General features: G+C 62.9%; 1 protein-coding gene across 2 annotated transcripts; it reads left to right on the forward strand.

Annotated features, from left to right (window-relative positions):
* Positions 1-849: 849 nt before the first annotated feature.
* On the forward strand, positions 850-10,921 carry CCDC9B (coiled-coil domain containing 9B). Of its 2 annotated transcripts, none has more exons than XM_045583667.1 (11): positions 850-1,143; positions 1,785-1,866; positions 2,110-2,217; positions 2,742-2,896; positions 2,983-3,111; positions 3,773-3,969; positions 4,227-4,270; positions 4,793-4,846; positions 4,946-5,045; positions 6,738-6,780; positions 6,863-10,921. In XM_045583667.1, the coding sequence occupies exons 1-11, from the start codon at positions 1,000-1,002 to the stop codon at positions 7,367-7,369; spliced, it is 1,563 nt and encodes a 520-aa protein (XP_045439623.1). In that variant the 5' UTR covers positions 850-999; the 3' UTR covers positions 7,370-10,921. The 2 variants fall into 2 exon arrangements, with proteins under 2 accessions (XP_045439623.1, XP_045439624.1); XM_045583668.1 differs by having other exon boundaries at positions 986-1,143; positions 1,753-1,866; positions 2,110-2,221; positions 3,773-3,970; positions 4,219-4,270.
* The last annotated feature ends 1,343 nt before the right edge of the window (positions 10,922-12,264 follow it).

A 12,264-nucleotide genomic window follows, 5' to 3' on the forward strand; every position in this document is an offset into this window, starting at 1 on the left:
GGGACAGCCTTAGCTGCACAGGGAGCCCACTGCCCCGGGCAGAGGGAGGGACAGCCTTAGCTGCACAGGGAGCCCACTGCCCCGGGCAGAGGGAGGGACAGCCTTAGCTGCACAGGGAGCCCACTGCCCCGGGCAGAGGGAGGGACAGCCTTAGCTGCACAGGGAGCCCACTGCCCCGGGCAGAGGGAGGGACAGCCTTAGCTGCACAGGGAGCGCACTGCCCCAGGCAGAGGGAGGGACAGCCTTAGCTGCACAGGGAGCCCACTGCCCCGGGCAGAGGGAGGGACAGCCTTAGCTGCACAGGGAGCGCGGAGCCAGAAACTTTCCCGAGAACGGCTGCCTCCTTTCTCCGGTCAGAGAGGCCAAGAGGGCCAGCCCTCGGGAGCCAGGGCCCCGCGATAGGAGCCTGAGGAGGGAGGTGGGGTGGCCGGCTGGGAGCTGTGGTAGCAAGGGCCCTCCACCCCGTTCCACAGAAAAAGTGCAGGAAAGATGGCGCTCAGCCTGGAGGAACGAGTGACTAATGGAGTTATTTTAGGTATGGGTAGTATTTGGGGGCAGAGACGAGGGCAGGTGAGCTTCTCGGTCGCTTCAGCTTATGTTCTCGGGCTGGGGCGGAGAGCGAGGGAGGCTCCTGGAGGCGCGGGGGCCCTCAGACCAGGTGGTAAGGGGCTGTGTCCCATGTCCCGTGGGCCTCTCTCCACCACCGGGAGGGCTCAGGGCCGCCCACCGGTCTGCAGGCGGGCCCGGTGGGGCCGTGCTGTGCCCAGGGCCGTGGGGAAAGCGGGGGGACCTGGGGCCGGTCCCTGTGTCGGCTCCACCTGCCAGGGAGACGTCCTGCCAGTCGGCCTGGGGGCAGGGGCAGGGGCAGGGCAGGGAGAGGCGCTGGGCAGGGCGGCTGGCTGCCGGCGGCTGGCCCGCGCCCTCGGAGAGTGGGTGGGTGGGGGCAGCGGCCAGGGCGTTCCTGGCCGGGAGCCCAGCTGAGTCTTTTGTAATCACAACATGATCTCGTGTGCTGGGCGGCGAAGCCGGCAGGGAGAGGCTGGCGGAGGCCTGGCCCCGGTGGCTCCCGCGGCCCTCCTGCTCCGGCTCCCCCGGGGCTGCTCTGGAATCCTCTCCGTGCCTGCGGCTGCCATGCACTCGGCTGTGAGTGGCACCTCGCCCCTGACGGAGGGCTCCTTGGGGCTGGGAGAGGGCTGAGACCGCAGGAGGCCGTGCTCCGGTGGCAGCTGGGGCAGCTGGGGCAGCTGGGCCCGGGGGCAGAAGGGCTGGGCCCCGGGCAGCAGCTCTTTCCCACAGGCCGGGCGCAGGCCTGGGGTCCGGGGCCTGGGACTTCAGGGCGAATCAGGGCCCTCTCTTTTCACCGTGGCTCTCAGCCTGGGAGCCAAACAGCTCGCTCCTCGGCCTCCCGGATCCCCTGGCAGCTTCCCAGTCACGGCAGGTTCCGCTGCCAGAGCCATTTATAACTCCCATTCCAGGCTGTGCTCGGCGGTGGCGCTCCCTGGAGAGCGGGGGGGGAGGGGCGGCCCACGGCTGGGAGCCTGGGGCCTGGGCAGGAGGCCTTGACCTGAGCCCCAGAATGCAGAGCGAAGGGCAGACAGGCCTCGTGGGGTGGGGGCCTGGGCCTGGGCCCCCTCTGTGCCGCTCCCCTTGTGCCCCTAGCTCGGGGCCTTGGGTGTGTGCCCCGGGGGGTGAGAAGCTGGCTGGTGGGAAGGTTGGGGCACCGGTGAGTGTGGGGCCCCCTGCCCTCCGCAGGGGCCTCCCGGGGCTGAGACCCCGATGCACAGGCAGGAAGAGAAGGACGCAGAGCTGGACCGGAGGATAGTTGCTCTGCGAAAGAAGAACCAGGCCCTGCTGCGCAGGTACCAGGTGCGTGGGCGGTGCGGGGGCCGGGGGCCCAGCGGGGTTGGCACGCCCTGTCTGACCCGCAGCCCCTGTGTGGGGTCTCTCCCTGAAGGCTCCGGTTGGGGGCGGGTAAGGGTGGGTGTGGTCCACCTCAGAGGCTCCGTAGGGTCTTGGGGACTCGGTGACGGGGTGCCTCTGCCTCCTGGTGTCCCGCCGGCGTCTGATCTCTGAGCTTCGGGGCCCGTGCTGACCCGGGTCCTCCCACAGGAGATCCAGGAGGACCGCCGGCAGGCGGAGCAGGGGGGCATGGCTCTGACCACGCCGGAGCTGCTGCCAGCCGACAGCCTCACCGTCACCATCAGCCAGGTTCCCGGGGTACGCCCCGCCCCAGCAGGGCAGGGTGGCCAGGAGGTGGAGGGCCAGCCCACATCGGAGGCGGACACCCAGTCCTGCCCCTCTGCTTCTCCCACATCCAGTCCCGGGCTGCTCTCCAGCTCCCAGCCCCATGCAGCCCAGGCCACTGCTGTCCCAGCCCCGAGGGCCACAGCTGAAAGGCCAACAAGTAGAAGCCTCCTCATCCCCTGTCCAGCCCCACAGCCCTGTCCACAGGCCTCAAAGCACTCCTAAACCCCAAGCCCCAGGGGCCAGGAAGCTGGGACTGGAGGCCAGGGACAGGGGCTGAGGGACAGAGCCCCATTGTCCGGCCGCTCTGGGCTTCCCGGCTCAGGGATGACCAGTCACTGTGGCATCTTGGGCCCCGGCATGTGAGCTCCTGTGGAGTCAGCTCCTGTGTGGGCATTCCGGGGAGGGCCAGGGGGGGAGCCCGGCCTGGGGAACCCCCGGAGGACCCAGCCCCAGCACTGCCCACAGGGCCGAGGGCAGAGCTCCTTGTTCTGCAGGGGAAGCGGGGGTCAGCCGGCACTGGGCGAGGAGCACCCTTGGGCCTGGAGCAGCCAACGAGTCGCTGGAGGATGAGGAGGTGGGGGACCTCGCTGACTCTTTCTGCCTGGGGGAGCGGGTGGAGCTGGCCGTGACCATGGAGAACAAAGCCGAGGTGAGCAGGGTGAGGGGGGCAGCCCGGTGGGCGGCCAGCCTGTCCTCCCCCCGCTCTGCCACACCGCCCGCCCTCCCCTCCCCCAGGCCAAGCGGATCGTGAGTGAGAAGCCCAGAGCACGGGACCAGGGGGCAGACGGGCCGCCCGGAGAGGGCCTGGGCCCGGGCCGGGGCTCCTTCGCGCACACGGCTGCCGGCGTGGATTCTGCACGGAGGGTATGTCCTCAGGAGGGGGTGGGGACGGGCATGTGGTGGTGCCCCTCTGCCAGGGGTCAGGAAGCTGCGTCACGTGTCCCCCTCTGAGGGGACATGGCCCGGCAGCTCCAGCGAGAGTTCCCACCCTTCCTCCCTCTCTCGGGCCGGTCCCTGTGCGGGGTGGACTTGCCGTGACAGCCAGGGTAAGCCAGACCTGTGATCCAGCCCTCACCCTACCCGGACCTCTGGGGGCCCGTGGGTGGGGCCAGGAGGGAGCCAGGGACTGGCCTCGGGTGAGGTTCGACCTCTAGGTGGCAGCAGCAGCTAGTCCTGGCTCTGGCTCCCAGCCGCTGGGTGCCCTCCCTCGGGGCCTGTGGGCAGGTGCTACGATCACACACACACACACACACACACACACACACACGCACGCACGCACCCGTTTCACAGATGAGGAAATGGGACACAGAGAGGTTAAGCAGCTGCCCCAAAGACGCAGCTGGCCGGCGGGTGGAAGCCATGCCTACCGCCAGCAGCACACTGGAGATGGAGCACATCCAATGCTCAGATGGGGACGGGGAACCCGGAGCGAGGAAGGAAGGGGTCAGGAGACGCTGGGTGTCCATTCCAAACTGAGGGCCGCCTGCTGCTTCTGCCCGGAGTGCTGAGTGCCTGTCCCCGGCAGGGCGCCCGGGAGCCCCGGAATGCAGGCCTGGGACGCCCGGCTCCCCGCAGGCCCGCGCGGGGGCCCCCGGACGGGGGCTGGGACTACGCGCAGTGGAAGCAGGAGCGGGAGGAGATCGACCTGGCCCGCCTCGCCCGGCACAGGGATGCACAGGGTGACTGGCGCCGCCCATGGGACCTGGACAAGGCCAAGCCCACGTGGGTGGCGGGCAGGGGGCCTGTGGGGCTGGGGCCAGGCTGGCTGTGGGTGCTGCTTGGGGAGCTGGTAGGGCCTCCCCAGGGGGGTGAGGGTCTGCCTGGGCCTTCCGGGCAGGGCTCTGTGCAGGCACTGGGCCCCCCATCTTCCTGCTGCCCTCAGGTCTGGGGCTCGGGTGGGGAGGTGGGGCAGGGGTGGGTCTTGCTGCAGCCTCTGTCCCCCCCGCACCAGCAGCCTGACGGCCTCTCTGTCTCCACAGCAAGCCTCGGGAGGAGGGCCCCAGCGGGACGGGCAGCACCAGGGGTGAGCTACACCCCACCTCACTGCCTGCCCCCTCTTCCCCTCTGTTCCCTGCTCCTTGGTTTGCCGCTTATTTCTAGAGCTGTCAGGAAGCATGGAGGAGCATCTTCCTTCCTCCCCCTTGCTATCGGAGGAGGTCACCATGACCCTGCTCCCCTCCAAGCCACAGCTCCTGCCCCGGGCTCCGGCCCGGAGGTCTGGGGAGAGCTGAGGGCTGTTGGCTCCTCGTGGGCGAGAGCCCGCGTTCCCTGCCCTTGGCCGGGCCTGGAACAGAGCTCTGCGGGGCCCGGGGCCCCTGTCTGACACCCGGGGAGGCTGGTGCAGGGGCGGCTGGGTTGCCATCGGGGCAGGAGTGGCCAAGTGAGCAAGGGGCCCTGCCCTCCGGGCTGCCAGACCAGGGCTCTGTGTGGGAGCCAGAAAACCACAGCCGAGCCGAGAGAATGAGCACCAGCTCCTGGTCCTGGGAGGACTGGTGTTTGGATCCTCTGTCACCCTCCCTTCGCCCATTTCCTTGGCCTCACTTAGGTCCCTGGAGCCACCGGAAGCCACAGCCCCCACCCCGGTCCCCTGACGGCAAAGGTGAGGGAGGGGAGAGGGAGGAGCAGGGTCCCCGGAGCTGGGGAGGGAGCCGTCTGCTCAGGCCTCTTCTCGCCCTGATCTGTGGGCCGTTTCTTGCAGGTGGTGCCGCCCGGGGCGGGCCATCTGGCAGGCCCTTGGTGGCCCTGGCCCTGCACAGCAAAGCCCGAGGGACGGAGAGGCTGACCGGCAGGGCCCGCAGGTAACGGACACACACACACACACACACACACACACACACACACACACAGACACACACAGAGACACACAGACACACACACACACACACACACACACACAGACACACACACAGACACACACACAGACACACAGACACAGACACACAGACACACAGATACACACACACACACACACAGAGACACACACACAGACACACACACACAGAGACACACACACACAGACACACACAGAGACACACACACACACACACAGACACACACACACAGACACACACACACAGAGACACACACACACACACACAGAGACACACAGACACACACACACACACACACAGACACACACACACAGAGACACACACACACACACATACACACACAGAGACACACACACACACACACACAGACACACACACACACACACACACACACACACACACACACACACACAGACACACAGACACAGACACACAGACACACAGAGACACACACACACACACACACACACAGAGACACACACACAGACACACACACACAGAGACACACACACACAGACACACACAGAGACACACAGACACACACACACACACAGACACACACACACAGAGACACACACACACACACACAGACACACACAGAGACACACACACACACACACAGACACACACACAGAGACACACACACACACACACACACACAGACACACACACACACACACACACACACACACAGACACAGACACACAGACACACAGAGACACACACACACACACACAGAGACACACACACAGACACACACACACACAGACACACACACACAGACACACACACACAGACACACACACAGACACACACAGACACATACACACAGACACAGACACACAGACACACAGACACACAGAGACACACAGAGACACACAGAGACACAGACACACACAGACACACACAGAGACACACACACAGACACACACACACAGACACACACACACAGACACACACACAGACACACAGACACACAGAGACACACACACATACACACATACATACACACACACAGACACATACACACACACACATACACACACACAGAGACACAGACACACACACACACACACACACACACGGGGGCGGGGGGGCAAAGTCAAGGGCAGCGTCTGAGCGCCCTGATGTCCTGGCTCCCTTCTGCCCTGGGAACTGAGGACCCACGCTGGTCCGGGCGGCAGTCCTGGTGGACTGCTGCCGGCGGCCGGCGGCCGGTTAATGAGGCGCAGGGGGAGGCCATGGGCCGAGGCGGCAGCCAGCGAGAGCCTGGCACCCGGGGAGCCGGTGGAAATTACAGCAGCCACCTTCCCCCGGAAGCCAGTGCCTTTCCCAGGCAGCGCGGGCGGGGCGGCCCGGAGTCTCCACGAACTCAGGGTGCTTCAGGCTGGGCCATGCTTATCGGGGGGCGCGCACACACACACACACACACACACACACACACACACGACGACACGGGGACAGGACCTGAGATGGGGCTAAGGAGGGCAGTGTTCAGAGGAAACTGAATGCGGGGAGCAAGGCGGGTTGGAAGGGAAGCATCCCGGAGCCTCTTCCTGGCTCGGAGGCTCCTGAGGCCCCGGAGCCGCTGACTCCAGCGCTGAGGACGCGAGGTGGGGTGGGTAAGGGGAGGGCCTGCCATGTGCGGTGTTTCTCCAGGTGGGAGACCAAGGAAGACCAGGAGGCGGTGGAGAGCCAGGAGGTGGGTACCTGGGCAGAGGGTGGGGCGGGCCAGGGACAGGAGCCCCGGTGTGCCAGCCAGCAGTGCCAATCCCTCGTTTCAGGGAGGTGAAAGCACCAGCCGGACTCTGAAGGAGGAGGAACAGGCACAGACCCAGGGCAGCACGGAGCAGGGCAGTGCCCGGAGCCCCCAGGCAGCCAGCCCCGCGCCGGCATCCCCCGAGGGGACCAAGGCGGAGCCAGAAGCTTCGGCAGCCAGTCCGGCCCCCGGCTCTCCACGGAATGCGGACCTGGCCCCCCTTGACCTCTCCCTCAGAGGCCCCGGGCCTGGGAAGGGCACGTGTCTGAGGCGGGGGCCCCGGGAGAGCCCTGTGTCCCCGGGGGAGGGCTCTGAGCGGCCTGTGTGTTCGGATGACCCCCAGGCTGAGCGGGAAGTCCAGGCTTGCTCTGAGCCACAAAGAGGAGCAGGGCCCCTTGAGCCCAGGAGAGACAGGCCTGGCAGGGCTGGGGCCCCGCGAAGCAGGCCCCCCCGAGGAGCAGGCCAACGAGCGAGGGGCACAGGAGGCGTGGGGAGTGGAAGAGGGGGCCCCGGCCCTGCGGGGAGATGCTGAGCAAAGCCCCGGGGAGCAGGGGCACCGGACTGGGAAGAGAAGGAACGGTCACAGTCAAGAGCTTCTCTGTGACGGGTGTCTGGTTGCTGTGGCTGGTGGCCGTGTGGCTCAGCGGTTTGGCAAACTCCCTGGCCCAGTGACGTGTGGGAGCCAGGAGCTGTCCTTCCTGCACCTCCTGTGCACATCCCTGGGCATGTGTGTTTCCCACACCCGGTCTCTGAGGCTGGTCAGCCCTGCCTTGGGTCTACTGCTGCCTGGGCCTCCAGCTTGCCCTGCCCTGCCCTGCCCTTCCCTGCCCCCCAGAGAGCAAGGCTGAGAAGCACTTAGCACCTGGCTTGTGTGGCCTCCCTCTCCAGCTGCCAGCTGCCAGCTCCTCGGTGCAGGCACCTCGGCAGCTGGCATGACCAGCCCAGGCCTGGGCCCTTTCCCTCGCCTCTGCCTTGCACCCAGACTCACAGGGCGGCCAATCCAGCGGCCAGAAGCCTTCGGCCTTTCTAGAAAAGCAGGCTGACGTCCAGAGAAAGGGAGGCCGCAGCTGGCAGAGGCTGAGCTGGGGCTGGGAGAGCAGAGCTCAGGTCTCCCCCGGGAAGACTTCCTCCCTGAAATGGAATGAGAGTGGGGAGGAGGGGACGGTGCAGCGGGAGACCTCACCATCAGGGACCACCCCCACACCAGTTCAGATGCAGAGTGCACCCTGCAGGGGGGGCCAGGGACCAGCCCTGCAGCCTGAGGCCATTGCCTGCCATCTCCTCCTTCCTCTCCCACCACCTCTCTGCACCAGTCAGGCAAAAGCAAGGACGCAGACAGGATCTCAGAGATCTCAGAGAAACAGCAACTCTCCCTAAGTACGACATCAGGGCTTGTTTTCCTACTGAAGTCTCCATTTCTGCCCCTCCTCTGAGGCCCACGTCTGGTGAATTATCCAGACTCCGCACAAGCTGTGGCTTCCTCTCAATTCAACAAACATTTCCTGAGCACACACTACCAGCAACGCAGCCTGTGGGCGACAGTGACTTTGCCAGCGAGGGGGAGGGAGGAAACCTAGTCATCCGGCTGAGCCAGGGCAGAGCCAGGCTGCACAGCGGGAGCCCGACAGGGGACAGGGCCTGGGATGGTGGGAGGAACCCTCCCTTTCTCAATGCGTGTACCCTTTGCCCCCCAGCCTTTGCCTGGATCTCCCCGAGGGCCCCCCTCTGCTCCCCTCCTCTCTGCTCCTGCCATGGCTGTTCCTCTCTGCTGGCCTCACCAGCTTCCCTAGGCTCTCTGCGGTCACCCAGATTGTCCCCGGGATGTCCATTGTCAAAGGGAGGCCTTGACCATGAGGTCGCGGCCTGGGCTTCCTCAGGGGCTCTCACTGCACCCTCCCCACCCATTCAGGAAGCGAGAGGAGGGGCTCATGCTGACAGCAGTGCTTCTCCCTCACTGAGGTGCAGAGCAATGCAGATGCTAATTCAGCAGGCGGGGGGCAGGCCGGGGACTTTCATGTCTGATGCATCGCCAGCTGGGGCCTATGCCGCTGATTCCTGGATCACACTTCAGCAGTCAGGGTTTGGACCAGCATCTGGGGGGCTGGGGGCAAAGACAGACTAGACTCCCACTGCCTGCTGCTGCCTGTGGAAGGCCGAGGAAGCGCTGCCCCTGTGCGGGGAGCTGCCTGGCTGCAGAGCTGCCCGTGTGGGAAGCTGAGGCAGCTGGGGAGAGGTGGAGAGGCCAGTGAGGGCTGCCAGCTTCGCGGGGTGAGAGTGGAAAAGCTGGGTGGGAAAGGGCTGAGGTGAAGGGGCTGGAAGAGGCTGGTGTGGGTTGGCCAAAGGGATTTTGAAAAGGCTTGGGAACATGCCTATGCGTATGGGAGGAAGACCCCAGGAAATGAATAGGCCAGAGTGAAGGAGTCCCAGCTCAGGCTTTCCTCTTGCCTCCCAGGCACACAGATAGGGCTTTGGAGCTTTGCCCTGGCCCTGGAACCCATGACTCCCAGAGGCTGGAGCTGGGGTAGGCAGAGCCCTTCAATGCAGGTGTCTCCAACAATAACTGTGACCAAGACTTTGAATTCTAAGGTTCACAAACTTCTCCCAACTCCAGTGCAGCCATCTGTACAGGAGTGTCTTCATTAGAGGGCGTGTTGACTGTGGGATGGGGATGTAGCATTTGGGCAGAGCGCTGGTTCAGTCCTCACAACAGGACATAAGCAAGAGAGAAAGAGGGGCAGGGGGCTACGGACAGATAGGGCTTCTCTCCCTGAGGGCCACGCCCGAAAGGATGTTAGCAGAAAGGGAGTCACGAGGGGCTGGATAGAAGACCGGCACAGGACAGTCTCCCTGGAGGAAGATTGTAGAGCAAGGCAAATATCACTGTAGTTTAATAACAAAGGGGAGCCCTGCCCTGCCCTGGCCAGTGTGGCTCAGTGAGCCACCGGCCCATGCACCAGAGGTTCGTGGGTTCGATTCCAGGTCAAGGGCACATACCTTGGTTTTTTTCCAGGCCCATTGTGTGGGAGGCAAGCAATCGATGTGTCTCTCTCACAGGAATATTTCTCTCTCTCTCCCCCCTCCCTCTCTTCCACTCTAAAAATCAATGGAAAAAACACCCTGGGGTGAGGAGTAACACCACCAAACAGAAGGGAGCCAGCCCTTCTTCAGGATAAAGGGAGCCAGCAGCTCTGAGGGCCGCCCTCCTGCCCTCAGAACCAGATGTGGAGCAGGAGGGGAACGTGGGTAGACACCCCTCCACAAAACTCGGGGTCCTGGAAGGCTGGCTTTCTCTCTTCCTGGACCCGTAAGGCCTGGTCCGGCGCCCTCCTCTTAGAATCCCTTCTCTGCTCCAACCAACAGGCAGGATTGCCCTTAAAAGTGGAGGTTCTTCGTGAGACACGGCTTTCAGGAGCCCCCGAGCCGGAGGAACTGAGAAAGGAGGGCGCGGAGGGTAACAGGAAGCCAGCAGGGAGATGACAGCTTTACCGAAGGCCTCCAAACAGGGGGCGCGGAAGAGGCAGTGCTGGGCCCATGTCCCTTCGCAGAGAGGAACAGCAGACCGAATTGTAAGGGAGGTTTGCGTTCTGTTTTGTTTTAATCAGGTTTCTTATTGGTGTTTAGAGAGGAAGGTTGAGGGCGAGAGAGAAACAATGACGTAACATCGATCAGCTGTCCCCTGCCCTTCCCCACCTGGGATGGAGCCTGCAACCTGGGCATGTGCCCTGACCAGGAACTGAACCGGCGCCCTTCCAGGGCATGGGACAAAGCCCAACCAACTGAGCCACACCGGCCCTTTTTTGATGATGGGACACACATGAGCTTTGGGATCCGACAGACTGAATCTGAATCCTGTTTGCCACCTGCCAGCTGGATGACCGTGGTCAATTTAGCTTCTAAAAGCCTGTGTTCTGATCTGCAACAGGGGGCTAGTAATATCTAGCTGAAAGGCTGTTCAAATAAAGATAAGAGTATGAAAAACATGCCTGGCACACAGTAGGCACTCTATTAACAGTAGCCTGGCTCCACAAGGCACTTGGTGAATACTGTTGAATAAATGAAGTAGTTATTTGGTGTGACCTGTCTACTTTGTTTCCCATCTTTTCTTTTACTTTCTCTTCTGGTCTCATCTTCACGGGGTCAGGACGCCTCAGGGAGACAAGGGGTGGTTCATAAAGCTGAGCAGCTCTCGCCCCGGGAAGTCCAGTTGAGTCACGGCCTCAGGAAGTGACCTTCTCTCACAGGGAGGGTCTTTGCCCCCACCCCCCAGTGCGCTTCTGCCGGCCTCTGCACACTGGCTCCCACAGTTCAGAGCGGTTTCTCTTTCCCTCTGTTCCCATCATCAGGAATCTCGTGAACTCCCACCAGTGTTTACTCCTTTCATATTTCCCCCGGAAACACACTCGACTTGTGGAGTTTGCTCCATGTCTCCCAGTGTTAAGTGTTGTCTCCCAAAGGAGCAGCATGACTATATGTTCTTATGGTCAAGGGGTGGGTAGTTGGGGATCCCTAGAAGCAGGGGCTCCCCAGCTCTCTTACTACCCAACAAGGCACAAGTTGGGAAGGTTTGACCACCAGTCAACTCCAATCCCAAGCCTGGCCTCGGAGACTGGAATAACAGGTAAAGATGGTACTAGCCCCCCAGAAGATCAAAGGGAACTGCCAAAAATCCCCCATACTTTCTTATTTTGGGGGTTAGTCAGAGGGGATCAAGGGCAAAGGAGAAAGTAAAGACACCAACCCCTTCACTCTGCCTCTTGAGTCATTTATCGGCACCAACAGACCCCGGCAGGCGTCTCGCTGAGCGAGGGTTATCAGGGCTTCTGAGGAAGGGCTGACACTGGCTAACCACAGCCTCACGGAGGGGGAAAAGGCAAGGCTGGGAAAGGCAATGAGAGGAGCCGGCAGGAGGCCCAGACTGTGGCTGCTTTTTCTCACTGAGGCTGCTGGCCCCCGTCACAGCCGCTCATTAAGCATCCACTTGACGCCAGGGACGTGAGATTGCGCAGACCTGGCACCAGAAGGAGCCGATGTGGCACCCACTGCTCCTTTTAAGGACTGGCTCTGGGAGCAGCAGGCTCCAGGAGGAGGTGAGGCAAACACATCGGTACCTTTGGCGGGAGGGAGAGAGGACTGTCTCCTTGGAGGAAGGGAGAGAGGGCTGCCTCCTTGTTAACATGCTCGCTCTCCGGGCGAGTTCTGTTGTAACTGTCACAAATGCTCAGCACCCTGTGCTTTTCCCCTTTACTCACCAACTCTGGGGACACAGCGTTTCCCTTCCCCCTGGCAGGGCAGCTGGCTTCAACCAAGAGAATCAAAAGTCCCCTTGATAATCATCTGTCAAAACAGAAATACCCTCAGCCCTGGCTGTATGGCTCAGTTGGTTGGGCATCATCCCGTACACCAAGAGGTGGCGGGTTTGAGTCCCAG

This window comes from Pipistrellus kuhlii, unplaced genomic scaffold, assembly GCF_014108245.1.
Source record: "Pipistrellus kuhlii isolate mPipKuh1 unplaced genomic scaffold, mPipKuh1.p scaffold_m20_p_1, whole genome shotgun sequence".
Lineage (NCBI taxonomy): Eukaryota > Metazoa > Chordata > Mammalia > Chiroptera > Vespertilionidae > Pipistrellus > Pipistrellus kuhlii.

Bases quoted from the DNA above. Each gene is read 5' to 3' on its own strand.
- CCDC9B (XM_045583668.1), top strand. From the start codon at position 1,000: ATGATCTCGTGTGCTGGGCGGCGAAGCCGGCAGGGAGAGGCTGGCGGA. The intron at 3,971-4,218 runs TGGGTGGCGGGC...CGGCCTCTCTGT, and splicing joins TGGACAAGGCCAAGCCCACG to CTCCACAGCAAGCCTCGGGA. The intron at 4,847-4,945 runs GTGAGGGAGGGG...CGTTTCTTGCAG, and splicing joins CCGGTCCCCTGACGGCAAAG to GTGGTGCCGCCCGGGGCGGG.